Source organism: Aspergillus homomorphus, assembly GCF_003184865.1.
Source record: "Aspergillus homomorphus CBS 101889 unplaced genomic scaffold BO97scaffold_13, whole genome shotgun sequence".
Taxonomy (NCBI): Eukaryota; Fungi; Ascomycota; class Eurotiomycetes; order Eurotiales; family Aspergillaceae; genus Aspergillus; species Aspergillus homomorphus.
In genome coordinates this window covers 569,895-596,976 of record NW_020291899.1, presented here as the reverse complement: position 1 = coordinate 596,976, position 27,082 = coordinate 569,895, and the positions used below count along the sequence as shown (strand labels likewise).

The following is a 27,082-nucleotide window of genomic DNA, read 5'->3' as shown; positions in this document are numbered from 1 at the left end:
TTTGGTGTCTAATTTGTTTCTCCCTTTCTATTCTGCTCGGATTCTTAGTCCTCTTATCAGTATGTTATAGACCCGAACAAAATCAGTAAATAGTCAAGGCTACCTAGCCTGGGGTGGGTTTCGCTGCAAGACGGCGAGATGATGCGATGGTGGAACTACAAATATGTGCTGACAGCCATTTGCAATTCTGTGGCAATAGTGAAGATACAGATTCAAGCATACAGTCTTCGAATGAGAAAAGGAAAGAAGAAAAAGAAAACAAGAATCAAAGAAAAGGAATAAAGTTCTGGTATCTGTACATAGAATGTAGAAGGGATCAAGCGATCATGCATAGGTCCTTTGAGTCTCTGACTGGACCGCGCAAGTTACCATCTTTCTAGTGGCTGTCTTTGCTGGCAGTCGCCATCGCAGGTGCAGCGGTTTCTTGCTGCTCGCCACTTTCTGGTTCCTCCTCAATCGTTTCCTCCTGCTTGGCTCCAGCCGCAACATCCTCGCGCAGCGAGTTCAGAAGTTCCTGGTGACCTCCAGAAATCGACTTGCGCAGATCATGGGCAACCTTGGCCTGCTCCTCAGGCGAGGTGGCCGAGACGATGGAACCACGGTGGTGCTCAACGACAGCAGCGTCAGCGCGGATGTTGGCCGACGACTCGGCGGCGATCTCGGGCACCAACAACGGCGGCCGCTTGGGTCTCGATTCCTGGGTGGCAGGGATATCTACGGCCCCAGGTGCAGTATCTTCCTTCGCGGCGGGAGCGTCCACGCTCGCCGCAGTGGGCTCGATCGGCTTCTGCTCTGCAGCTGCCGGCACTGTGTTGTTGGTCGTGGTCGTGGTGGTCGTGGAGTTCTTCGCGTCGCCGTTCGTAGCTTGGCCCTTGGCCTTGGCCGCGGCCTCCTCACTGGCCAGGCGCATGGCGGTGGTGGCGGATTCATCCTTCGGGGTTTCCTTCGCGGGAGGGCTTTGAATCTTGATTGTGCTCTGTTTCACGGCGGGAGATTCAGTGGTAGGGGTAGAGACGGCGGGGGTGGTAGGTTCGGATTGGGCGACCGTGCTAGAGAAGAAGACGCTGTCCAGGGGTTGGACGTTGTCGATCTGCATTCTGAGCTCGCCATATTCGTTCCAGTCTTCGACCTCTTCCAAGTCCTATAGTGTGAGACGGTTAGTCTTCAGCGTCTGCGGATGCGTGTGACAAGAGAAGGGGGGAGGGTGGGCAATTCCCTACCCCCGCGGTGGCCAAAAGTGATGCGGGGTACCTACCCCAACGACGCTGCCAAATTTCACTAGACCCGGCAGCTTCTTGCCCTTGGCGCGACGACCCCAGAGCTTGCGAGCGACATCGTTGGTTGCGACATCGATAGCCAGGAAAGGCAGCTTGTTTGCCTTGAGGATCCTCTCCAGAGTCGCCGTCGCGGTGACGATGTGAGATGACCCCGCAGTAAGGGAGGTAAAGAGGTATAGATTGTTGTCTGAGTCTTCGAACATGGTGGGATAGACCAGAGTGGGATCGAGAAGGTTCTTTTTGATGATGATATGCGTGTGATAGAATCGACCTGAGTGAGTAGGTGGTGGTGGTGGTGATGGTAGTGGGTAGGATGGTGAAGGGGTAAGTTGCAGGAGAAAGAATGACGATCGTTTCCAGACGGTTGCTTGCCCGGTTTCCACTTCTGGGACTCTTGGATGTTTCCGCTTTCCCTTTCCTCTGCTTTCCCCCTTTACTTACTCCAACAAACAACTTCACCGCCGTACAAACCGTATGTGAAAACCCAAAATGCTATGACGTGGCTCGAACTTGGCCCCTTAAAACCAGGTCACGTGGTGATTTTGGCCATTCACCCTTTCAAAGGAGACCCCTTTCCTCGTTTCTATTTTCTTCTTTCCCAAATAGATTGGAGGACTGATAGATAGATTAGACTATTGTTGTATGACCAACCGATCGATCATAAAATTTCATCTATTTTTAAATGAAGAAGCATCAGGGAGAATGGATTAGGAAAGAGGGTAAGAGTAAGGGATGTCCTGTCGACTATATATCGCATTCCCCTCTCTCTCCGACCGATTGTGGGGGATCTGTCACCGTGCAAGTGGCAAGCTGACGTCAGTCCGACTGATACCCGGACGGTGATCGGAGACCATCCAAAGCAATTGTTACTCGTCTACTGTACTGAACCTGTCTCCTGTAGCTTTGTTTGGCCCTTCGTGTCGCGTAGTGGCGGTACTGGGCATTTCTCTATCCACATACATAGTATATTTTCCTGGCCTCATTGCGAATCCGCCAGGCGAAGTGTTCGTACATATATACTGAGTCGATCGATCGCTGCCCATCGGATGCGCCAGAGACTTCGCCCTTGATGTCATCCAGCCCCATCACTGACTGTCTGGTTACTGATTATCCGCGCCTTGGTTGCGCATGACTTCATATCCAGTTGTCGGTCGTCGGCAACTTCCAGCATGTGCCCCTCATGTGCAATAGTGCTGCAGACCAGAATCCCGAGGTGCTCTTCAGTCTCTGCACTCGCCCACACTGATGGTCAATCGCTCCCAGCATACAAATTCATCTTGTAACTCGAAACCAAACGATGAATAGCGGATGCATCCCTGGCTTGTCCTACCCGACTTTGCGGTAGACTGCTGACATTGGGTTAACCCCTGTAGATGAAAGGAATCAGATCCTCGAGGGATAATGTTCCACACAAAGCCGTCAGGGATTGAATTACCTGTGCTACCCGAATGTGAGGGAAGGAGCGCTCCATGAATTGCTATGTCCCACATCAATTGGCGGAGGCAACACTCTTTGTGTACATTGACTCGTTCCGCAAGGTCGCGATCCACTGAGTGGTCCAGATGCGAATCGACGCTGGAGAATGAAATGACCTGTAATCAGTAAAAGGATAAAATCCACGATTCTGCCGGGCCCCTCCCTCGGAACCGACTCGGTGCAGACATATAACAGTTCGAACATGGCAGGCTCAGGATCGAATCGAATCGCAACGAAACGAAAATGTGTTATGATGACCCTTCACAGGGTGGCATTGATCATCTGTACTAGGGTCTCGTCAGATTCCTAAGAAATTTGATGGGCATCTGCGGCTGAGAACAGTGTTGCTGGTTAAGGTCACCTGAAATCAGTTGAAAGCTCTTTAGAAAGATCATCCACCATAGCATGTCAATATGCTTATTCGATGTAGCCGTTGGACAGAATTCATCGTCGAACTCATTGATAGTGGAGTGTAGGAGGGGCGGTGATTGCAGACTCATGGACCGAGGAGCTCGTCGAGCGCGCACATGATGAAAAGAGCTCAGGCTGAGCCGACTAGATGTTATCGCCCCCGTGATGCAAATCGACCATATCATACCACCATCTGCTAAGACTATCTGTCCATTGAAAACTGAGCATAAAGTATGGGAGACTTGGTCCTAAGCCCACTCATCGTAAGCCAAGCGAAGCCCGCGGCATAGTGGTGATCGTAGCTGCTGTACTGTTCGCCAGTCTCAGATCAAGCGTCCCGTGCAAAGATGCTGCCTATGTGGCCATCGCACCGACAAATAACCTAGCAGGGCTTACGATCGTTGAAGAGTCGTTTCACCTATGCTCAGACGTAAACATAGCCACACCGAGGCGGATGCAACAAAATTCCGCAGCTCGCACGGCTTGATTATCGAGGCACAAGGCTTAGCAAGCAATCATGAGCCAGAGGCTATCACCAGCTCGCTCAGTCTGGTCAGCCGCGTCATCACCGCGTCCAGTTTTGTGCAAACCGACACAATCGATCCAGCAGAGAGAGGGAGGGAGAGGGAGGGAGGAGCCTCTGGGCGCGGTGACTGCAAGCGGTCATAGCACCCATTCAGATCGAGCCAGCGGGCCGAAAACTGGGAACAGGTGGCTGTGACCAGGCGCAATCTCTAGAATGAATGTTTGACAGGAAACACGCCCGGGCAGACAGGCTCGTCTCTGGTGGTCGGGTATAAGGAGATTTATTGGGAAGCCATCACACCACAGAGTTGGTTGCTTTGGCCCACCAGCTTGGTAATCAACACGGAGGGAGCGAGCGAGGCAGCTAGGGCAGTCAGTTGATCATTCAAGGCCATCGATGCTCGTCGACACAGTTATCCATTCCTGGATGGTTGAATCGTCGCTTTGGCAGTTCAGGCATCGGCGGCCTTAACCAGTTGGCAGCTGAGGTACGATATGTCCAGTACTTCCAGTTGTTCCCCGTAGTGCCCACTGCGGTTCGTCTTACAAACCGTGCTTTTGAGATCTGAGCTTCTGGTCCCGGCTATACAGGGATCACAGTAAGGCATCGCCTTTTGCTTTGGGCACGCGGGAGGGGGGAGGATCTCGTCGGTCTCTTCACCAGGACACAGGAAAACGATGCTGTCATGGGGAGGTCTCAAACAGATGATAAATTTAGGTACGATACTGATGATGCCAGTCGAACATTGGACGGAGGACAGGACTCCATTCATCCATTCTTGGTTGATTGATTGATTGATTGATGATGATGATGATGATGATGATCTTCCCGATCAGACGACCCCCGCCAAAATCCCCCATCTCTTTCTCTCTCGATCAAAACAATCCCGCTTTCCTCCGGCGCAAATTCTCCCCTGTCTAAATTTAACCCAATCTCTTCCGGGATCTAGCTTGTAATTGCTGCTCCTGTGATTCATTTCTTTGTCCTCAACTACACACTCTAGGTTGAGCAGCCGCGCCAGATAATGAATGAGTTTCCATTCAAAGGCAACCCGGAAATACTCCAATACCTTCTTACGTGCTTCCATAGCCAATCTATCTTACCCAGAATATAGAATAGTTGGTTTTTACTGCCGCTCGATGTGCGCCATCCTGCATAGAATCACTGATAGTACAGCAAGAAAAGGGATTAGTTGATCCAAGTGCAGAATCAATTCCAGCCTATCATCCACTACCAGTGTCTTCACTTTACCCCCTTCAGGGAAAAATCGCCGATCAAAGGCCGAAATGGAAAGGGCCAAGAAAGAAAAAGAAAAAAAAAACGTCTGGGGGTCTCCGTCTCCAGCTGGCGGCGCCGATCGTTTTAAGGGTCTGGTCGAATGAGAGTGCTTTTCTTGTTAGCAGACAGAACGACTGGTGTCTCCACTCGCGTTTGAGAGATAGCGTCATCGTCTACAGTCGTACTATTTTTGTCGGGGCCATTCACTATTGTCCTTTGTACTGGGTCTGTCAACGTAGTCTAACACTATAGGACTTTAATTGAATCCACCTCTTTCTTTTTGGAAAGACTTCTAAATGATGATTGGTGTTCTTAAGTGTTTACGGTAATCACTTCGAGAGCATGTTTACCGTCCCAGTCGTGGGAGTTCAGAATTGGAACTTATCGCCCACCAGCAGGGATAGAAGAACCAACACAGTCGTAGTCTCGTCTTCCAATCTATCTAGGTTTATCGGGCAGAAGACTGTGCCCGGGGGAAGAAGAACCATGGTAGTATGCTCCGTTGTTGCTCCTTAGTTAGTAGAATGGTCTTCAACGATTAGTTTGACTAGGTAGTTAGTTAGTTAATCAATTACTCCTTTCTTTGTCACCCGTCTGTCACGATCGAGAGGTTTGTGGTTGAGAATTTAGATGAGGTTCGAACACATGTACTATTCCACTTCGTCCCACTTTCACGCCGATTCATGGGAGTGATTAGGGTGTTGTATACGAGGCTTCCACCCTCGCTGTCTCGTCGTGGTTTATCTCATCCGCGGGGCAAACGGCCCTTCGCAAACCGGTGCCAATTGTGCGGAAAAATTCTTAGGTGTCAGAATGGAAGGTTCTTCGAAAGAACCATGCGCTCACACGCTGATTGGCTTGCGAAACAGTTAAAAACCAATAAAGGAAATAAGAACTCAGGGACAATAATCTATAGCCGGTGGAAGTGGAGCGTGGGGGGTGGTGAAGTGGGATGGATGGATCATGAATGAATGCCGTTTTTGCCCGTTACAAGTCAAACTATGGGCCTGATTGATTCGAATTCAAAGTAGTTTGGATTAGCCACGGAGCAGGAAAGTCATTGATCTCAACCCCTCCTTGAATCACTTTGATTTGCCATTTCCAGGGATCGTTAGACTACAGCGCACACGACCAGCGGTGACTTTCGTGGTGTGGGTTCGGGGTTTTGTTGGCGGTGGACGCTGAAACAACGGGTTGGATGATGGAAGAATCGCGGGTTGACCGCTAAACGTACTCCGTAGACGAGAATAGATAATAGGGGGAGGGGGAGGACGTTCGGTGAGAGACTTGGGCGGGGAGGATGTTTGAGGATCTACGGAGTAAGAAAGAGCAAACTCCTCAAACTCAGTTTGGCTTGTCTCGAGCCGTTGTCTCGAGCTGTTTCCGCCCTACGTGGTAGGAACCGGAGTAGGGGGAAACTTTTGATACTGACTACTGCTGCGAAGCTGAAACGCCAACACATAAAGGAGTGAAGGAGAAGGAGCACCAGCCAGCTGGTCAGTTACTAAATGTGAGTTAGTCTGGTGGTGTCCACCGCCTACGACAATAATCGATAGTTCGTACAATAGCGGAGAGATTAGACAGGAGAAGATCACGTGTAGTCATGTGATTGCTTGCCGTCTGGACTGGGGATTGGCGGCACAAGTCGTCCCTCGCCCCACGCCTCCCCAAAATAATCGATCCCGTCATCGATAGTCTTAAGATCGGCCGGTTACGGCGCCCCCAGGGATGATCCGGGAAATTCAGGAAGACAAGACAGTTTACAGAAAGTCTTTCGTCACTGGCTGATGGCCATTGACCGCAACGTCCGTCTGGCTGGCATGCCGTAGAATTGGCAGTCAGCGCTGACTGATCGTGTCCATTCTCGGGGTCGGCCATGTGCAGATAACACCGACACAACCTTGGGTGAATCCCGCGTGGTACCGCGGGTTCGTTCCGGGAAAGTACCTGGATTGCTGCTTGCCCCTGGTTCTTATTCAACAAAGGTACTTTCGCGACTTGAAGGAGACAGAGCATGCGATAATGGAATTGTTGATAATGGCGATGATGATCGATCCAGCTTGCCACCTTGACTCATCTGACAGGCGGGCTAAATCTAGAGCGCCGAGCTTTGCTGAAGGATAAGGCATAACTCGCTTTGGGGAAGAGGTATGTGCTCCGCATCAGTAGATGATGCTCATCAAAGGACATGGCAGCAAGCGAGCAAGATAACACCGGGCGATCCGCAAGACCAACTAATGGGGGTTCATTTCCCAGAGCAAGCGAGGTAGATACGACACTTGAATCCCTAGTAACTAATCATGGATCAAGAAGACAACTTCAGGAGCAAATCCGACAATCCAATGAGAAAGGCGTAAGGAAATCGCCCGAACGGGTGTAGCCCGAATCGACGTGGCAGCCGTACAGTCGAGGGGGGAAAATTGAGCAGACTTTCCGGACTGGCGCAGCGCAGCTGGTCTATCCTGGCATCCTGACTCCTGTCCTGAGCCTGGATTGAGCTGAGTATAGTCAGTAGTTACGTACGTACCTGGGTACGCTCGATGCCTAAGGTGGCCAAGTTCCTGTTACTTTAGGGAGTTGTACCGCCGTAGGCGCCTCCGTGGGCGAAAAGAGCGGCCAACGTAGGGGTGTCCCACCCGCAATGGAGACCGGCCAGTGGGTGTATCTGGTACTGCGCCCGGAGGTACTCCATTTATTCCTACGTACTCCGTAACTACTCTAGTACGAGTACCTAGCTAATCCCGTGCACATAATCTCATCATAACCATACGGATGACTGATCCAGAGGTTGGTTGCTCCAGCGCATCCATCATCCTGCTGGTCCGGGTGGAGGCTGCTGTCATCCGGTTCGCCGCCTCACTTTCGGGCACACACCGTGTTCGTCCATCCATCCATCATTGATGGGATGTATCCTGACCCATTTCTTGTAACCAGGCCCATTCGGGCTCGGTTGAACAGTCAGCGTGTCACCATCCCCCTTTCTCGATCTAGTCTCTTCTGGATAGAGCAGAGAGGGAGGACATCCATGGCCAGAATATGGGCATCGTTAGTTAGACTGTGGACTAAAGGATGGATTGCCTAATTGGCACTAGTGCTCTGATCACCATCTCATAGCATCATGGTGTAGTCTACTCGTAGGGGATGTAAACAGGAGATAGAATCCATACTGTAGCGACGTAGTATGCCTTTTCTCGGCCTATCTTTCGGTCGCTCTCGTCTTTTGTCACCATCGAGTACATTTTCTATCTTTCCTTTGCCCCCCCCCCCCTCCTCTGTCTCTGTTTTCTTCTTTTGCAATACCTTGTATCTTTCCAATTTACTGATGGCTGGTCGCTCTCTCTCTCTTCCTGTTCGCTTTTCCCACCATGGGTGGGTAAAGTATGGAGAAGATGATCCAGAAGAATAACTAAGCTCCTGAGAAGATCATCGCAAATGAGATAGTACAGTACTTACTATACTTACTCCGACAAGATTCCAGAATAGTAATGAGGATAATATCTAGAAAAATAAACAAATCTTTACTTTGAAAAAAAAAAAAATAAAATAAAAAAAAGGATAAGGGATTTCTGCCCACCTCCCTCTTTGCTCCCAAGAGGGTCTGGAACCCTCGTTGCGCCCTCCAATCCGGCCCTCCATCTTTTTATCCCCGCCCAGTTTCAATTCTCTACTCCGTATGGGTGCCAGTGCTGGAGGAGGAACTCCCAAACTAACAACCTGCAATTAATGCTTCCCCTTCTGACGGATCTTTGCGCGCGCTCTCTCTCTCTCTCTCGTCTTTCTCCTCCTCAACTTTCTCTTCCACATCCTTTTCCCCATCGTTTCTTCTCCCGATCCAATCCTCACCTTAGTTTCACCTTAGACTCTCCCGATCATTCGACCAAGCCCAAGCTGTGTGGGGATGGTTGATGATCTGTTAAATTGATAACCTCCCCTCTTTCCCTGGGTCCCTCATTCTTTATCGTTATCGTCAATCTCTGAGATCTCCATACATACATTTCTTCTCACTCCATTTTGTTCCTCATATACTCCCTCTCCCGCCGTTTCCCTCCGTCCCCCTCCTATTTCAAATCTCTTCACTCCTCCCACTCCTATTATTGCTTCTCTCCTGCAATTTACTCCATATCTTCCACGGGTGTCTTCCATTCTTACTCTCTCAAATCATCCTACACTCTCTGGGGCCGCATCCGCGCATTTGTCCCATCAGCACTTCTCCAATCCACTAGCGATACCACTTCCTCGCAGGTTTCTAGAGATCAAGTCAGTCTCGCCCGCTGTGTTACACCACATCCTCCAACTCGACTATCGTCACGACAATTTGCTAACATCTCGTCCGCAGAGAACCCCTCCTACTCCCTCCAGTCACTTAATACTGATAGCAGCCCGCTTTCCTTTGCTCCACGTGATAGAGGCGACACGCAGAGAGAGGATCTCCCCACCCACTATGGCTGGCACCATGGCCGACGACGAATTGTTTACACGGGCTATCTCTGGGTATCGGGACGCTTTTTTGGTTCGACACTCCCACCTTCCGGAATCAGAGAGGAATCAACTTTGGAGTCAGCGATTAAGTCAGTTCATGACCACCACGGCCTCTTCGTCGACATCCGTGTACGATGCCTCCTCAAGCTATCGCCCGGTTCCCGGCTCTGGTGTTCCCGAAGATGACGGCGCTGCTTGCGAGAAGTCTGGGAAAAGGACGCGACAGGATACTCCCCGGACTCTCCCTGGCTCTGGTCTCCCCCCACCGAAACGACGAGTCACCGTACGTGAATCACCTTGGTCTTCTGCTCCCGCCTCCCATTCATGTCTTCGTCCCTACCCATTCTGTTCTTCCTGCGCTACTCCATGACTTCACTGTCTCTCTCCTTCCATCTCGCGCGCCAACTGTCCCTGGATTGACAAATGGCAGACTCCGGAACCTCCAGTGACCGTCGATCTGACACGCGAGTTGTCTCATGCTTCCTCTCCGGCAGCCCCTGAGACAACCCGGCGCCTGTCCAGAACGAATCCTCGGAAGGATAACACGGCTATTTTCTCCGGTCCTGGGTCCTCGCGACAAACGGCCATGGTCCGCTCACAGAGTCAGCAAACGCCGGCCTCCCACCGCCCGTCGCTGGCCGCCACCAATGTGAAGGGACATCGACACTCTTATGGACCTCAGCGCGTGCAGCGTCGTCTTGACCATGTCAACGAATATACCCCCTCGGAGTACGCGAAGCAGTACTTGGATGACTTCCAAGGCCAAGGGAATGTCTCAGCTCTTTCTATGGCGCTTTCGGCGGATCCCACGCTCTCCGGATTTGACCAACAAAGGTCGCAGTTGGTTCAGGCCCAGCCTGAGCTGATGGCCGACTTTACCACCCTGGCCAACCCCACCATGGCTGACCAGCCGGCCGCGGTGGGGATGAGCAGGAGCACCACCACCGACTCGCTATGCGGCGGGTTTGGCATGATGAGGTTCGATTCCTCCGGACCGAATCTTGATTCTACCTTCTCCTTCTCCGTGCCTTCCACCGAGTTCATGCCCTCCAGCTCACCGATGAATGTTCCCTTCCCCACCACATTCAATCCCATGCACCAGCATCCCTCTCAAGATCTCGCGTTCTCCTACCCTGACGCCGCTGCCCCTGTTTCTTTCTCCTGCTCCGCCCCCTCCTCTACTCCATTCTACCCACCCGCCCCTGCCCTTTCCGCGTCTCCGGCGACGGAGATGAAGCTTTCATTGTCTACTGAGAATGACAGTCCCTCATCTACTTCCCAACCCTCGAGAGCAGCACGCAGGGCTCAAGAACAGATTGTGCAGGGCGCTCGCCCTATTGCTCCCAAAGCGGAGCCGCACAGTAGCTCCCCGCCTAAGGTGGGTGAGCAGCATAAGATGATCAGGATCTCATCTTCGGATGGGACGGCCAAGGAGGTGGCTGCTATCCCCAAGGCTTCGATCCAACGGCCCCCGCGTCCGAAGACCTACTGCAACATGTGTAACGACCAGCCGGACGGCTTCCATGGGGAGCACGAGCTGCGTCGGCATATCGAGCGGGTGCACGCCGTGGTTCGTAAGGTTTGGGTTTGTGTGGACATCTCTCCTGACAAGACTTTCCTGGCCAATTGCAAGGCCTGCCGGAATGGCAAACGATATGGTGCTAATTATAATGCCGCTGCTCACCTCCGTCGCACCCACTTCAACCCCTGCCAACGCGGTCGGGGAGGTCGTGGCAAAGACAGCGAGAAGCGCGGAGGTAAGGGTGGTGGTAACCATCCTCCTATGGATGTCTTGAAGCACTGGATGGTGCAGAAGACCGAGTTCGTTCTGGGTAACGCGCAGAATTACAATAACCAGGATTCATTAGGCGATGATCTGGCGGCCGCACCGCTGGTGGTCGGCACGGAGGATGCTCCATTCTCTGGGTTGCCGCTGGCCTCGGCCGCTGATGAGATCCCTTCTCAGGGATTGGAGACCGCCCTCATCGATGGGTATGACCCCATGGTCACGTTTCCCGTGATGGGCATGGAGGTATCACTCGATGCCACCCCTTGTTATTTTGAATCTCCGACGCTTCCCCCTGAGATTGACTCGTTTGTGTGATGGTACCGCATTTCGGTGCCTGGGTTTGCCCAGCTCTTCAGTAATAATCTTGCATTTTTGGGCCTTTTTTCATTTTTTATTTTTTATTTTTTTTTTCTCATCTTCTCTTCTCTGTTTGATTCTTGGCCTCCAGCTTGATGTGATACTAATTCTTCGGACCTCTGGACATTTTTTTTGTGGGACCGTCTTGTCTATGATTCTTGCTTTCTCCTTTCCCCAATTTTTTCTCTTCTCCTATCATCTCTTCTTCTTTTCTCTTTGGATCTTTTCTCCCCCCATCCTCTTTTTTCTTCTTTTGAGACGCCAAGGGTCGACCCCGTCGCCCTCTGGGCCGCCCTGGGGGCGCGCTACGACATAATGTGTGATGAGCAGACAGTCAGCCAGACTCAGAATCCTGAATATATTGATTTGGTGAATGCGATGCCGTGAAAGAGTGGTCGGGCGGTCAACCCCCTTTGCTTTCCCTGGTCTTTTGAGCGGTGAGGGGCAAGGGGGGGATGGCGACGACCGACCCACCCAGTTGATACATACTTGGTAGCTCGAACTTACTATATACCGAATCTCTAGACGAAGAGAGTCCGGTGCCAGATGATGGCGGTGACGCCCAGCGGCTGGAGTCAGGAGGGAGGGAGTTGTGTGTAATCGGCGTCACGGTCGGAGAAAGAGAAAAAGAAACGATGAGTCCGGGGGGGGGGGGGGGGGGGCGGTGACTGGCACTAACCCATTTTACAATTTTGCTCAGCAACCTTCAACAGCATCTGGAACGATCTGGGGCAATTGGAAGGCAACAAGCCCGTCCGTGTCTGGGCACTGTCATTGGAGACGAAGAGGGTCTGGGACCCAGTCGGACTGACGATGAACTCCCGTGGCTGGTGCCTGGTTGGTTCCTGTAGGGCTGGGGCTGCGGTGTGGCTGAGTGGTCCACCGCCAGCCAATCCAGTCCCGTCCAGTTCAGTCCAAGTGGCCTGATTATGAGAGACACTGTAGCACTGGTAGTTTAGTTAACTTAGTTACCTAGTCTAGTAGAACGACTGTTAAGCGCTGCAGGTGAAACAAAGGCAGAACCTCTGTCAGTGTCTGGCCAGTCTGGGACTCTGGAGTGATGAAGGCAGATAACAAGCACCTGGCAATCAATAATTGTTAATCAATAATGTGTGGGGGCGCGAAACAGAAAAGGGTTGCCGCTCACGATCCAATTTGGCTCGTGGTCGAGGAACCGTACGAATACGACAATACCACCACCATCGAAGAGGGTGGCTAGTGTGGTCTGGGAGGGAGTGGTACCATACCATACCATACTGTCCCTGGCTAAAGTCGGCCTCAGCCTGGTTCGCATCAGCTCAGCCATCCATCAATTCATCACAGGCAGGCTTATTTCCTTCCATTCTCTTCCTTTTCCCCTTCTTCTTCCACACACACACACTCTCTCTCTCTCTCTCTCTCCTCTTCCTCATCCTCCTTTAATCTTACACTCCAATCATTCTCTTCTTGGCTCTGATCTACTTTTCGAGTCCCCATCCTCTTTTCTCGTTGATTCCATTTTACCGACTCTTGTCTTACTTCCGACTACCCTGATCTTGGCGTAATCTTAGGTATGTGCCACCCCCCAATATTATTGGTTCTCTCAGCCACTTGGTTCCCCCCTCAAACCCGGCCTGCTTCCACTCACACTGACGCTCTTCCCGACTCCCCGTCTTCTTTTCTCTCTTCCAAGCTTTCTCTCCGCTGACCATCGTTGCTTCGCTTCTCTTGGTTCTCTAGATCCGTCCCTGCCATCATGTCTCAACAAGGATACTACAACGGCCCTCCTCCGCCTCAGCAGGCGTAAGTCGTCTCCCTTTCCCTTCCATTGCGCCCCGGGTTCCTTTGCCCTTGGTCACCGCTGTTGCGCCTTGGGTTTTCCTCTCCTTCGGACAACAGTGGCGGATCTAGGCCGGCACATCTGTCGAGTATCATGTCACTGGCCATGATACTCCTCTGATCCGCGCCCATCCGACCGCGGTCTTTTGGGGATCAACCCGGACTTCCTCATCTTGCGCAAAAGGCTAAACCCGTCGTTTCCGTGCAGTTACGGCCAGTACCCTCCGCAAGGCTACCAGCAGGGTTACCCCCCTCAGGGAGGATACCCTCCCGGCCCTCCTCCCCAAGGCTATGCTCCCGTACGTTGCGATCGGAATCCCACTCCAGCGATCATTACTGACCATAAGTCCAGCAACCCATGCAGTACCAGCAGCAACCCCCTCCTCAGCAGAAGGACCGTGGCTGCCTAGGAACCTGGTAAGCGATCTGTCGCATTTCTCTCTGCAGTCCAGCCGATCCTCCGTCGCTAACATTTCTCTCACTCTGCTCAGCTTGGCCACTCTGTGCTGTCTGTGCCTGTGCGAAGAGACCTGCGAGTGCTGCTTTGACTGCATCGAATGCTGTGAAATGTGCTAGACGCCATGATCGATCCATGATTCCCCCCCTTGTTGAACGAAACGACCTTCCTCCCGATAATGGCGTTGCTGCTTTACGACTCCCGCCACTCCCGCTCACACACTACTTGACTGCTCGAGTTGTTCAGCCGCAGGGGCGCCGGGGAAGAGGGGCGCCGTGGTCGCAACTGCCGCTGTTGCGGTCACGCCACGGGTCCCGCCCCTATAATCTCCCATTTCCTATGTTCTAATCTCATATGTTGCGCTGCTTGCTTTGAGGATGCGGTCTTTTGCTACGGTGATTTGTGTGATTTCTTATATTTGGGACTAGGGCTCTAGGCTGTGAGGTTGGACCATGTGAGAGACTGGCTTACAACCGTCTCCAACATGGCCTCGCGGCATTTAATTCATGATTCACTTTTTTTTTCTCTCTCTCTCTTCATCTTCAGAGCGCTGGCATTGAGTCCATTCCCCTGCGGTTTGCCGCTACAGCGGTGCTCCTTTTTTGCTTACTTCCATCCCCGTCGAGTGAGAATTCTAGGGTTGTTGGTGTGCTGGAACTGGCTAGTGAAGAATAGAACTACCTGAGCGAATGCACACATTTTTGCTTGTCAAGGTCCCCGACTTACCCTAATTCACGGATTATTAAAGCGATGGCGAGGCAGAAAGAATAAGAATTCGTCTGCCTAAGAGAGAGGAAGATCCACCGAATAGACGGGTAGGCTACCATTGCCGATATGGCTCATCTCCCTCATCATCCCGGGTCCAGACCTTTGTAGAGGCGCAAGCCAGATAGACGTTACGTGTGAGTTGTGCCATTTCCAAACTACTAAGTACACTGCATCTAGAGTCCAGTCGGAGTCTCTCTCCAACTCTGCCCAGCCAGCATTTTTTGTTTAGAAAACTTTTCGATTGCGCCCTGTAATCGAGACGTTGTGCTGAATCGTGGCAAGTAGATATTGTACTTTAATGATGAATCCTGGTTTGGGGTTTCTTCTGAGTGTATGTTTCAGATCTCAAACCATGAGACTCCCTTTTTGGGGTTTCCGGTATTTTCTTCTTGTTGCCTGCTCTGTGCCTGTCGGATCCGTTTTGTTTTGTTTCCTGTGCAGGGATGTAGTAACGATCTTATCCTGCTTCACTTCCGTAGGGAGGATGGTGTTTATGGATGTGGCTGTGGATATGGCTATGGCTATGGCTATGGATATGAACACTGTTACGTATGGATGTATTTACTAGGCATGCATGCGCTTGGTGCTTACCTGTAAGAAGTAATTCGCCTCGGGTCCGTAGGATCATCTTATGCCCCTGTGGCTAGCGTAGGTAGACTATGGGATTATGGCCGGGTCGGGGTCGGATCTGTCTAAAAAGAAGGAGAGCTGACAATAATTTCCCCTGTCTTTACTAGATACTGTGGCTGTTTAGGGTGTTAATGGAGTTAGCCTTACGCTCGCATCTGCACACGTAAAACAGAGGTGCTGTTTGTCAGTTTTGGAGTGATTACGCTGGCTGAAGTCAGGATATAAATCATTAGGGTTCATTATGTCTACCTACTCCATAACTATCTACCCACCTTCATGCCTAATTCTGAGTAGAGCCGGCAGGGCATCGGCTATAGGATGGTATTCACGCCTCCAACCTCGGACCATGAAAATGTCGTCTAGCATAGACATACCAGTTCCCCACACCCAGGAGCAGCATAATGACCAGCACCACGGAAGCGTAATCTGATCACAGCTATCGTTAGCTCTTGGTTCCTTCCTTTCGGGATCCGTGGATGAAGCTCATGATCAGGTGGGCACCTACTCATATTCCCCCCCGTGACGGGGAACTCCGTCGGGAAGGTAAAGAAGATCGTGATGACGATGGCCCACAGGACGCACACGACATTGGACACGTAGCCCACCACCTTTGGCACTTTGAAGATTCGGTCCGGAGGGAGGTAGTGGGGGCTTCGGCGTCGCAGGAGGAGGAGCGTGGCGGGGATGGCGTAGGAGATTTGTGCAACAACTACTGTTGTGCTTATGAAGGCGTTGAATGCTAATATTATTTTTTGTTATTTTTGTTAGTCTGGGGGGTTGTATCTTGGGGTTTGAGGGTTGGGGCTTGTACCGGTTGTGGAACAGACGTAGACGATGCCTACGAGGAGGACGGCCAGGCCGTCGAGGAGGAGTGAGTAGACGGGTACGCCGAGGGAGGAGTGGATTGTGGCTAGGTGGCGCGAGAAGAAGAGGGCTTCGTCGCGCGCGAACGACCAGGTGAGGCGGGATGCTGTTTGGTGCACGGCGTTCAGGGCTACCAGTGAGACGACGAATAGAGCGGCCATGAAGATTGTGGCGGCTACGGGCGAGTGGGTGGCTTTTTCCCAGACGAAGAAAATCGGGAATCTGCGGTATTCTGCTGTTAGCATGGGGATGTTTTTGCGTAGGTGGAGTTGGGTGCGAGGGCGGACTTACCCTGTGGGACTGTCGAGAGAGGCTTGGATATTTTTGTAGCTGTAGAGAATTGCGATGGCAAAGGGGAAGGCTGTCAGAAGCCCGACAATCACGGTCACTATGACTGCTTTGGGTACGATGCGCTCTGGATCGAGGCATTCTTCGGCAAGGTGGAGCGTGGCGTCGAGGCCTGAATACATGAATTGCGGCGTGGAGAGGCCAGTCAAGAACGAGATTCCGTCGGGCCAGCCGCCGGAGCCGTTTACAAATGCCCCCCAGGTATGAGATGAGCTGACGTGTGCAGCTGAGCGAGATGGGCAGGTAATAGTGATGACAAGGAAGGTTGAGATAGATAGAAGAACTTGTACGACGATGATTGGTTAGCATGCGTGCTGATTTTGCAAAGGACAGCATGACTTACAGCCCAGATTGTAGATCCAAAGGGTTTTGTTAGTGAGGAATATGTTGTACGCGACCATGATCGCATTGAGCAATTGATACACTAGGAAATAGTGCCAGCTTTTGGTTTCATACGCAGGCTGCCATCGAATGACTATGGCCATGAGCACATTGGTCGTCGACAACGCGATGGAGGCCCCGAGCGTTATCCATGCAAACAGGGCGGCAATGCCACTGGAGTACGAAAGCACTTTACTCCATCGCTTTGAGGCGAGAATCGATGTGAAATGATATTGCCCACCTGCAGTAGGGTAGACGCTCGCCAGCTCTGCCAAGGTGATGCCGGTGCAGAGCATAGCGAAGAACACAACCAGGATGCCGTACAGGAGCGAAACCGAGCCACCAGACTGAATGGCAATGGCAAAGCTTGCGGCAATTGCCACCCAACTGTTGGTGTTGTTGTATCCCATGGCGATAATACTGAGAATGCTGAAGTTCCGCTTCATATGCACGTCAGGCACGCCCGTGATGGCGAGCTGGCCCTTGGCCATATCGACCTCGGGGTCATAGGAGCCCTCATGGCCGGACTTGGAAGAGATATGCTTTGGGTTGTCTGACTCCATGGTTGCTCAGGTTCGTTAAGACTCCAGAGGCACTGGTGCGGAACTGGAGGGCGCCAAGGGAGGAGCATCCATTATATGACCTCGTCCAACCCTTACACCGGACTTACCTACATACTTACCTTGAATCGACGCCACAGTATGATAAGCGAGGCTAGCTTGATAAGATCCCTGGGGTGGGGAGTGGGTTTCGTTGATTCATCATGACCGGGCTACTAGATAGGCCATGACTGATACCAAGATAGCCCGGAACGCTTATCGAATTCCGAGCTCAGTTATCGAAACGGGCCCCGGCTTTTCACCAAAATAAGCTTAAAGGTGCCCATTATAGCGGAACCAGGGCGGAATTAGCCACGAATGCTCCAGAAGGATCGTCGTCGACAACGCGGGGAGATGTAGCTAGTGATGCCAGTGACCCCGTGTAACATGCCTCAGATATCTAGATGCAGCCCAGAGGCGTCAATGGGGTCCTTAGCTCGCCGTCAATCCCCGCAACTCACAGGCAGGCATAATATTATATGCCAGTGACTGATTGGCGACTGCAATGGCAATTCCGAATCAAGAAGGCTAACAAGAGGTTTCCCTCGGCAATCAGAGATTCAGAGTGTCTTTCTCCGCATTGCGGGAACGGAATCGACCTGCCCCTGATGAATCCCACGTATTGAGGATAATCAGGGCATAAGAAAAATAAGAGCAGACAAAAGCAGCCTCACTGCTCAGCTAATGGTCTTCATTGAAATTGACTCTATAAGTGCACCTGAGCGGCAGACATGCGCCTGTCACTTGCGGACAGGATGAAATGCCTGCATGCCCCTCAACTCGTATTCATTTCCGCACCCTGCGAAGCCCAGCCGCTCTATTCAACAAAAGTGCAATAACCATAACCAGACATACCTGTTGGAGCCCATGTCTGAGCGATCGCCGCTCCTAAGTCTATTGTAAATGGTACTGCAGAGCCTGCAGGCCTTGGGCGGCCTGTCCTAGGCGCCGTGCGAGCGATGAAGACCCTTCCCTTTCGTGAATAGTGCAGCAATATTTGCCACAAGACCAAAGCAGGCTGACGCCAAGAAGGACAGATGGATACCCTGAAAGTAGACCAATCGCGCAGCCAGTTGGATGTCCGGCGGGTGGTTGTGGATTGCGGATACCGAGTGACGGATTTCCTCGATAATCTATTGGGGTAAACTCTTGATCAGCCATTGCTCGGGTACGTTAGTAGGCTCGAAGATAGGGGAGTTACTTTCCATTTGTCTGGTATTCTACTCAAGGCCTCCTCGAGGCCCGAGCGCAGTGTGTTCTGAATGATGGCGGAGGTAATGGCAACCCCCAAACGGTTCCCATTGAACGGACCAAATATACAGTGGAAGCAGACACGGCGTGGCCTTACCGCAAGTTAGGCCATATCCACCCTACTGTAATCCAAAAAAGGCATGGAACTTACCTGTATGATCAAAGGCGGCGAGAAAAGTAAACAAGATCCCAGGATACATAATACCCTGTCTAAGACTTGCCGGAATCAAGTAGGTAAAATGATTCCATTCCGCGTCTTGGAATTGTAGGAGTATCACCAACGCATTAGCGATACACATGAGCAGCGAACCAGCTCGGACAAGGTAAGCCAGCTTACCCCAGCGAGATATTACAAAGCCGGAGATAATTCCGCCAATTGGGGCCGCGAAAAAGGGAATGCGAGCCGTGCGCCGGCTTTCGCAGGTGACTCCATTTATACAACTTGGAAGAACAAAGAGAGCGTGAAAAGGAACTGCCCTTGTGTCAGTCGCTTGTGCAAGTGCACTACCTGATATCAAGGTGCTCAAAGTGTAGGCCGCCATCCCGACGCAGACATTAGCAACCTGCGTGGTAACAGGAAGTACACCTTTTAACATCCGTAGTGGAATCAAGGGAACTGCTCTTGTCCTCCCTTCAATGAGAACGAACATGGCGAAGAAGGCCACACTTGCCAGTAACGACATTACTACCCACACGTTGAACCAAGGAAGTTCATTGCCGCCTAGACTCAGACCCACGAGCTGGGTCGAAAGACCCAGTGTGAGGGCAAACGCCACGGAGATGTCAACGAGACGCCAGATCGCTCGGAGCCCTTGTCCATCTTCAAGATACCTGCTCTGGACAGGCAGATTGAGAACAAGGTGCCTGGTGAGCAACGCCAGGAGGGCAAGTGGTGCTTGCATTAACAAGCACCAGCGCCAACCAATTGAGTCAACAATGGATCCTCCTAGAGATGCACCGCAGATTGACCCGAAGCCATGCATGCATGACATTCTGAACCGCTTGATACATACGTCGGCGACGAAAAGGGATGAGATCCGAACTGATGACAGTGGCTAGCTCATGTCAGCCACAATTAGCTCCTGGAAACATGGATGCAATCAAATAATTCCACCCACCCATTGCCATCAAGTCGCCTCCCCCGATACCGGTAAGTGCTCTCATCAAATCCAGGAAGACCACATTCTTCGCAACTCCACAACCCAGACAGCCAGCCATGAATGTAACTGTGATCGTGAAGAAAGAGGTCCGTTGACCGAAAATATCGGAAAAGCGACCGTATAATGGTTGGAACGCGGTGCTGGTGATGAGGTAGGAAGTGGTAAGCCATTAAGCGGTGTTAGCGGCATTAAACTCGGAGCTGATCACCGCATAAGTCGACGCAGTGATGGTACCATCAAACCAGACAGGAAGACATTCGACATGATCGTTATATCGCTATTAGATAGCGTTCTTTTTGGGCTCGATCTAGCTACATACCTAGCTGGATCTAGATGAAGCCTGGTGGTGGTTTCCAAGGCACCTCTTCCTCGGAGTGCAGCAGCGGCTGCGCTTCTTGTGAGGTCGGCAGCACTGGCTCAAAATCGGCCATGGTTGTATTGTGAGTAGTCATATTACCGCTCATAAGTGTTTGACTTAGAAAACAGTCTTTCTCCGGCAGAGATTGAATCTTCATGATGGGATGTGGCTGGGTGTTTAATCGACAATGGATGAGACCCCACAGTGGAGACATCTTATCGCGGCAAGAGCACGGAATCGCGCTCCACTCTGACACGACCGCTAAGCTTAATTATTCGTCTCATCAATCTGTTGAGCAGGATCTTTGTGAGTACGTTCTATCTCGTTGAAGCGCAAGATATCACTTTTGGTTTCTGTGTGGTCGCGTGTGCAGCGTAGCACCACCATCTGTCAACGACCAAATGGCATCTCGTACCTTGCTCTGGGAACCAAGATGATGAGGACAACTCTTTGTTCATGGCCACAGAGCATGGCATTGCTCTGGCGATTTGATTTGCTTGGGCTATGCTATAGGTCCCAGTCTGGCCATCCAAGTTTCCGTTATGATCTCGCGCAGTATTTCCTTCGAAAGCTGATACAGTCAATTGAAAGTCTGGTCGAGTGTTAGTTTGACAGCATCTGCCTCGTGGGCCAGCGCTCTGACGAACATGGTAGCAGATTCGGTGTGGTTGTTAAAGCGCATTCTGAGCAGGGCAGGCTGGGAGTGTCACGATTCTTCGAAGGTGGGGAAAAGAGAGTCTGTCAAATGGTCAGTTAAGCATGTCATTGATCAGGAGATCTGATGAAGCTAAATGACCAGCATGGTCTTGTTTCTAGCGTTGAGAGGTCAGGTGAAAGAACCAAGAAATGAAGGCGTAATCATGAATGGACTATAAACTGCTGACTCATGGCATGACTGATTCGGAACTTCCCCTTCCCGTGCGGATTGGATCCGATCCGGGGTACGGGAAGGGTGGAGACAAAGAGGAGTAAGAAGTAAGTAAGGAGTAAGGCTACCTACTGTCACTAGACGGTATTAGGAGGCACTTCCAATCTGACACTTCCACCATTCACTTCGCTTCCCCTTCTCCTTCCCTATCACTCCCCTACCTCAGATTTGAATGATCCCTCCTAGTCTTAATCTCATCCGGTTCCACAGCATCCGTCTCTTGCGAGGAATTGCAGACCCATTCGCTATGCATATCTGCTATTTCCCCGAGCGTGAATCCGCCCCTCCAGCCCAAAAATCCAAGGCTGACCGTTTGGACCGTGCTTGGCCGAGAACCTTATACGAAGTCCAATTTCTTTGACTCGCCACAGTGAATAAACGCGAAAGAGCCATGCGGGAGACTATAACCGAAACGGCAAAAGCGCTCAGGCGAGCCCATGGAGTTTGGTTCAGACACTGATTCGACCATGGCTCGAGTGCCAGGGAGTGATCGCAGCTCGGATGTTGACTGTCCCGTCTTCCGCTATTGTTTGTCTCTCAACTTGCCCAGGTACCCAGGGGCAACATCCCGACTCTCCTACGTAATATTTGACTTCTCTCCTCTTCCTCGTGTCCATATCATCAGCTGAACCCACTTCACGCTCATGAATCGACACCACCACCCTAGAGTTCTGTAACAGCCCAACCTCGCTGGAACATGCAACCAGTACCCCCTGCTCCTTTCGGAGCGGCCGCAGTGTCCGCTACTCTGGGTGCGGGGATGGAAAACTCGTTTCGTGTCACTGAATCAGTCGAAGAGAGGGAAGAGAGCGAACAATCTACCAGCCAAGAGTCAGAAAAGGCGATCGCACACAAAGATGAAGAGAGGATAGCCTCCTTGGCAAGAAGTCTCTCGCACCTGTCCGAGAAGAGCAACATCGGCGAGGGCACGAATACCTTTTCCCAAGAGCCCAGCGATCCTCAGCTGAATCCAAACTCGGATCAATTCGACGCCCGCAAATGGACCCGGAACCTGCTCCAGATTACGTCCCGCGACCCAGACAGATACCCTCGTCGCACTGCAGGCGTCTCTTTTCGTAATTTGAATGCTTTTGGCTACGGGACCGCAGCGGACTACCAGGCAAATGTAGCCAATATGTGGCTGAAAGCTTTCGGCTGGATGAGGGGCGTGCTGGGTCACCGAAACAAGGTCCGGATCGATATCCTCCGCAACTTTGAAGGACTTGTACGCAGTGGCGAGATGCTCGTGGTGCTTGGTCGACCTGGAAGGTGAGCTATGACTCCAATGACTGACACCATCGGTTGCAGTCGATCAGTCCTTCCCGGTTGTGTTTCATCAACCCTCCTGGCCTCTACTATGCGCCATAGATTGTCTAACACTAATCGGAATCATATCCAGTGGCTGCTCGACCTTCCTCAAAACGATCGCCGGAGAAACACATGGGTTGTGGCTTGACGAAGGAACCGACATTCAATACCAAGGCATCTCCTGGGACGAAATGCACAGTCGTTTCCGTGGAGAAGTGATCTACCAGGCCGAAACAGAGATACACTTTCCGCAACTCACCGTCGGCGATACTCTACACTTCGCGGCCCATGCTCGAGCCCCAACCAATCGATTCCCGGGCGTCACGCGCGAACAATATGCAACCCATATGCGAGACGTAGTCATGGCAATGCTGGGGTTGAGCCACACAGTGAACACGCAAATTGGCAATGAGTATATTCGTGGAGTATCAGGAGGTGAAAGAAAACGAGTTAGTATAGCTGAAACGATGCTATGCGGCAGTCCGTTGCAATGCTGGGATAATAGTACACGAGGCCTGGACTCTTCTACAGCTTTGGAATTCGTCCGACGGCTACGGCTCTCCACTGATTACACCGGGTCAACAGCTATCGTGGCCATCTATCAAGCTAGCCAGGCGATCTATGATGTCTTTGATAAGGTGACTGTTCTCTATGAGGGTCGCCAGATTTATTTCGGTCATGCAGACGATGCTAAACGGTTCTTTGTGGAAATGGGATTTGATTGTCCTGATAGACAAACCACAGCAGACTTTCTTACCTCATTGACCAGTCCTACAGAGCGAAAAGCCCGTGCGGGATTCGAGCATCTGGTGCCCCGGACACCGGATGAATTCGCCTCCCGGTGGAAAGAGAGTACGGAAAGAAAGCAACTTCTTGCGGAAATCGAGGCTTTCCAGGATGAATTCCCTCTGGGAGGAGACAAATTCGAGGAGTTCTCGCGGTCCCGCGCAGCCGAAAAGGCAAAAGGCACAAGAGCCAAGTCACCTTACACCCTATCCTACCCCATGCAGATCCGCCTATGCCTTCGACGTGGTGTCCAGCGCCTTAAGGGAGACATGGCCATGACTCTCACCACGATTATTGGCAATAGCATCATGGCATTAGTCGTCGCCAGTGTTTTCTACAATTTGGACAAGACTACCAATAGCTTTTTCCAGCGTGGCGCCCTCCTCTTCTTTGCCATCCTCCTCAACGCTTTTGCAAGCGCCTTAGAGATCTTAACCTTATGGCAGCAACGCCCAATTGTGGAGAAGCATGATAAATATGCACTGTACCACCCGTCTGCGGAAGCGATCAGTTCCATGATTGTGGATTTGCCGGCGAAACTACTAGTCTCAGTGATATTTAACATCATCCTCTATTTCATGTCAAACTTACGCCGCACAGCGGGACATTTCTTCGTGTTCTACCTCTTCTCTGTGACTACAACGCTCACCATGTCCAACATCTTTCGCTGGACCGGCGCCATCTCGCGTTCCATGGCCCAGGCAATGGTTCCATCGTCCATCTTTATGATGATCCTTGTCATCTACACAGGATTCACTATCCCAGTGCGAGACATGCATCCCTGGTTCCGATGGCTAAATTACCTGAACCCGATCGGCGTATGTATATACTGAGTCGGTGAAGAAAAATGTTCCAGCACTAACAATAATGCAGTATGCTTTCGAAAGTCTGATGATCAACGAATTCAGTGACCGTCAGTTTCCCTGCGCGTTCTACGTGCCTTCGTACGACAATGCACCACTGAGCTCCAAAGTCTGCAGTGTAAACGGCGCGATCGCCGGTCAAGATTACGTTGATGGGGACCGTTTCATCAACGTTACGTATCAATATTATCGCTCGCACCTGTGGCGCAACTACGGCATTCTTTGGGCATTTTTACTGTTTTCCCTAGCCTGCTACGTCGTCAGTAGCGAACTGGTCCGCGCCAAACCTTCCAAGGGTGAGATTCTCGTCTTCCCTAGAGGTAAAATGCCCGCTTTCCTTCAAAAGAAACAATCGAACACTAGCAAAGATGTGGAAAGCCGCCCTCCAATGGCCGAAGAGCGGCGGGTAGCCGGAGGAGCGGTTGCTGATGATCCCGAAGAACATACCGCGGCGATTGTTAAACAAACCTCGATCTTCCAGTGGCAAGATGTCTGTTACAGTGTCAAGATAAAAGGCCAGAGCCGAACCATCTTGGATCATGTTGACGGATGGGTCCGACCGGGCACGCTGACGGCTCTGATGGGCGTGACAGGCGCCGGGAAGACGTCTCTGCTAGATGTGCTCGCTAACCGCGTGACCATGGGCGTGGTAACGGGCGAAATGTTGGTCGACGGACGCATGCGTAATAACTCCTTCGCCCGAAAGACGGGCTATGTTCAGCAGCAGGACTTACACCTGGAAACGAGTACCGTGCGCGAAGCCCTGATCTTCAGCGCCATGCTCCGTCAACCGGCCAGTACCCCGCGCGCGGAGAAGATTGCCTACGTAGAGGAAGTGATCAAGATGCTGAACATGGAAGCGTACGCGGAAGCAGTAGTCGGGGTCCTGGGCGAGGGCTTGAACGTCGAACAGCGGAAAAGACTGACAATTGGCGTAGAGATTGCCGCCAAACCAGATCTTCTTCTCTTCTTTGATGAGCCCACCTCAGGTCTCGACAGTCAGACGGCCTGGTCCATTTGCTCTCTGATGCGCAAGCTTGCCGACCACGGCCAAGCCATCTTGTGTACCATCCATCAACCGTCCGCAATTCTCATGCAAGAGTTTGATCGCCTCCTTTTTCTGGCAAAGGGCGGACGCACAGTTTACTTTGGCGAGTTAGGTCCAAACATGGAGACCCTGATCAAGTACTTCGAGCACAAAGGGTCTGCAAAGTGTTCTCCAAATGCCAACCCGGCCGAATGGATGCTCGAGGTTATCGGTGCCGCCCCAGGATCTCATACAGACAAGGACTGGGCCGAAGTGTGGAATGATAGCCCCGAGCGGACGCAGGTGCGTCAGGAATTGGGGCGATTGAAGGAAGAGCTTTTGCAGCGACCACCACCTCCGCAAGTGACTGGGTACGGCGAGTTCGCGATGCCGCTCTGGGCGCAATTCGTCCTGTGCTTGAGACGTATGTTTCAACAATACTGGCGCAGTCCATCGTACATCTACTCCAAGGCCGCCATGTGCATTATTCCTGTACGTCTCTCTTGATTCATTGATGCCAGACTCGTCCAACACTAACCACCAATAATACAGCCTATTTTCATCGGCTTCACCTTCTGGCGCGAACCCACCAGCATCCAGGGCATGCAGAACCAGATGTTCGCAATCTTCATGCTCCTCATCATCTTCCCCAGCCTCGTGCAGCAGATGATGCCGTACTTCGTGAGTCAGCGGTCGCTGTACGAGGTGCGCGAGCGCCCGTCCAAGGCCTACTCATGGAAAGCGTTCATGCTGGCTAGCATCCTCGTCGAGTTACCCTGGAACATCCTCATGGCTGTACCCGCCTACTTCTCGTGGTATTACCCGATCGGCTTCTACCGCCATGTCCCAGCAGGCACGGTGACGGAGCGCGGCGGCACCATGTTTCTGCTGATCCTGGTCTTCATGATGTTCACCTCCACCTTCAGCTCCATGGTCATCGCCGGGATCGAGCAGCCCGAGACCGGCAGCAACGTCGCGCAGCTATTGTTTTCCTTCTGTCTGATCTTCAACGGGTAAGTGCAATTCCCAATCTCCTCGGCCATTGTTCCTCATTCTGTTTGCCATCTCAATGCGAACCTTTGCCCCTACGTAACTTACATCCTATCTAATAATAGCGTCCTCGCCTCCCCAACCGCCCTCCCACGTTTCTGGATCTTCATGTACCGCGTCTCCCCCTTTACCTACCTCGTCTCCGCAGTCCTTACCGTCGGCATCGCTGGGGCAGACGTGAACTGCTCCGACATCGAGCTCCTTCACATCCCACCGCCGGAGAACCAAACCTGCAGCAAGTACCTGTCTCCCTGGGTCGAAGCGACGCAGGCCCGCCTCCTCAACCCCACCGACACGACCGACTGCCGCGTCTGCGCGTACTCGACGACGGACCAGTTCCTGGCCGGGCTGAGCATGTCCTTTGGCGACCGGTGGCGCAACATTGGCCTGTTATTCGTGTACGTGGTGTTCAATGCGGCGGCCGCTGTGTTCCTGTACTGGCTGATCCGGGTGCCGAAGCGGTGGGGGAAGAAGGTTAAGCAGGAGTGAGTTGGATGGTGGTGTGACCGTGACCGTGACTTGGTGACGCATGAGTACTATGCTTTGATCATGACTGTAGATTGAGTGCTCATCGTGTGAGGTTGGGAACAAGCTGGCGTAGACGGACGGATTGGAGTCGTTGGTGTGTATGTTTATAATGGGAGAGTACTCGCTCTCTCATTGCTGATTGGGAGCTCAAGGCAACTCATCTCTTCTGACTTTACTCGAAATAAGTAGCAGTGTCCATGGCAGTGACATAATGTAGACACACAGATCTCAAAGTCCATGGTGGAGTATCAGGAGGGAGTGCTAAGGTCAGTGTCAGTGTCGGTGTCAGTGTCAGTGCGGTGCCCGGTGGTGGAGTGGATGTTCCACTCTTTCATCCATGGATGGCCATGACATGAGTGGGGCCC

The 27,082-nt window shown here is 51.9% G+C and overlaps 7 protein-coding genes across 7 annotated transcripts; 3 read left to right on the top strand and 4 right to left on the bottom strand.

Moving 5' to 3' along the window:
- Positions 1-376: 376 nt before the first annotated feature.
- Positions 377-1,480, bottom strand: BO97DRAFT_413491 (uncharacterized protein; the record flags this gene model as incomplete). Its single annotated transcript, XM_025696292.1, has 2 exons — positions 377-1,141; positions 1,256-1,480. The coding sequence occupies 2 exons, from the start codon at positions 1,478-1,480 to the stop codon at positions 377-379; spliced, it is 990 nt and encodes a 329-aa protein (XP_025552678.1).
- A 1,055-nt stretch (positions 1,481-2,535) lies between these two features.
- BO97DRAFT_41611 (uncharacterized protein) lies at positions 2,536-3,457 on the bottom strand. The gene is made up of 3 exons (XM_025696423.1): positions 3,386-3,457; positions 3,115-3,216; positions 2,536-3,012 (listed from the first exon to the last, which is right to left on the bottom strand). Exons 2-3 carry the CDS (start codon positions 3,153-3,155, stop codon positions 2,718-2,720), a joined length of 336 nt encoding a protein of 111 aa, XP_025552677.1. The 5' UTR covers positions 3,156-3,216; positions 3,386-3,457; the 3' UTR covers positions 2,536-2,717.
- Positions 3,458-9,409: 5,952 nt separating this feature from the next.
- BO97DRAFT_423724 (uncharacterized protein) lies at positions 9,410-11,551 on the top strand (the record flags this gene model as incomplete). The annotated part of the gene is made up of 2 exons (XM_025696911.1): positions 9,410-9,730; positions 9,878-11,551. 2 exons carry the CDS (start codon positions 9,410-9,412, stop codon positions 11,549-11,551), a joined length of 1,995 nt encoding a protein of 664 aa, XP_025552676.1.
- Positions 11,552-13,328: 1,777 nt separating this feature from the next.
- On the top strand, positions 13,329-13,832 carry BO97DRAFT_423723 (uncharacterized protein; the record flags this gene model as incomplete). The annotated part of the gene is made up of 3 exons (XM_025696910.1): positions 13,329-13,375; positions 13,620-13,710; positions 13,764-13,832. The coding sequence occupies 3 exons, from the start codon at positions 13,329-13,331 to the stop codon at positions 13,830-13,832; spliced, it is 207 nt and encodes a 68-aa protein (XP_025552675.1).
- A 1,759-nt stretch (positions 13,833-15,591) lies between these two features.
- Positions 15,592-17,422, bottom strand: BO97DRAFT_433777 (putative choline transport protein; the record flags this gene model as incomplete). Its single annotated transcript, XM_025697622.1, has 5 exons — positions 15,592-15,692; positions 15,772-16,005; positions 16,078-16,352; positions 16,422-16,761; positions 16,822-17,422. 5 exons carry the CDS (start codon positions 17,420-17,422, stop codon positions 15,592-15,594), a joined length of 1,551 nt encoding a protein of 516 aa, XP_025552674.1.
- A 977-nt stretch (positions 17,423-18,399) lies between these two features.
- Positions 18,400-20,321, bottom strand: BO97DRAFT_433776 (MFS general substrate transporter; the record flags this gene model as incomplete). The annotated part of the gene is made up of 11 exons (XM_025697621.1): positions 18,400-18,591; positions 18,660-18,716; positions 18,752-18,801; positions 18,861-19,123; positions 19,162-19,186; positions 19,218-19,655; positions 19,723-19,764; positions 19,828-20,009; positions 20,117-20,146; positions 20,185-20,198; positions 20,232-20,321. The coding sequence occupies 11 exons, from the start codon at positions 20,319-20,321 to the stop codon at positions 18,400-18,402; spliced, it is 1,383 nt and encodes a 460-aa protein (XP_025552673.1).
- A 1,531-nt stretch (positions 20,322-21,852) lies between these two features.
- Positions 21,853-26,678, top strand: BO97DRAFT_342914 (pleiotropic drug resistance family ABC transporter; the record flags this gene model as incomplete). Its single annotated transcript, XM_025691686.1, has 5 exons — positions 21,853-22,424; positions 22,555-24,067; positions 24,123-25,631; positions 25,692-26,152; positions 26,255-26,678. The coding sequence occupies 5 exons, from the start codon at positions 21,853-21,855 to the stop codon at positions 26,676-26,678; spliced, it is 4,479 nt and encodes a 1,492-aa protein (XP_025552672.1).
- Positions 26,679-27,082: the final 404 nt, after the last annotated feature.

What these genes read in the sequence shown, in the direction of transcription:
- BO97DRAFT_41611 (XM_025696423.1), bottom strand. Translation starts at nt 3,155, where the DNA reads ATGGTGGATGATCTTTCTAAAGAGCTTTCAACTGATTTCAG. An exon ending in GAGCTTTCAACTGATTTCAG is followed by an intron (nt 3,013 to 3,114) that starts GTGACCTTAACC and finishes CACCCTGTGAAG; the next exon opens with GGTCATCATAACACATTTTC.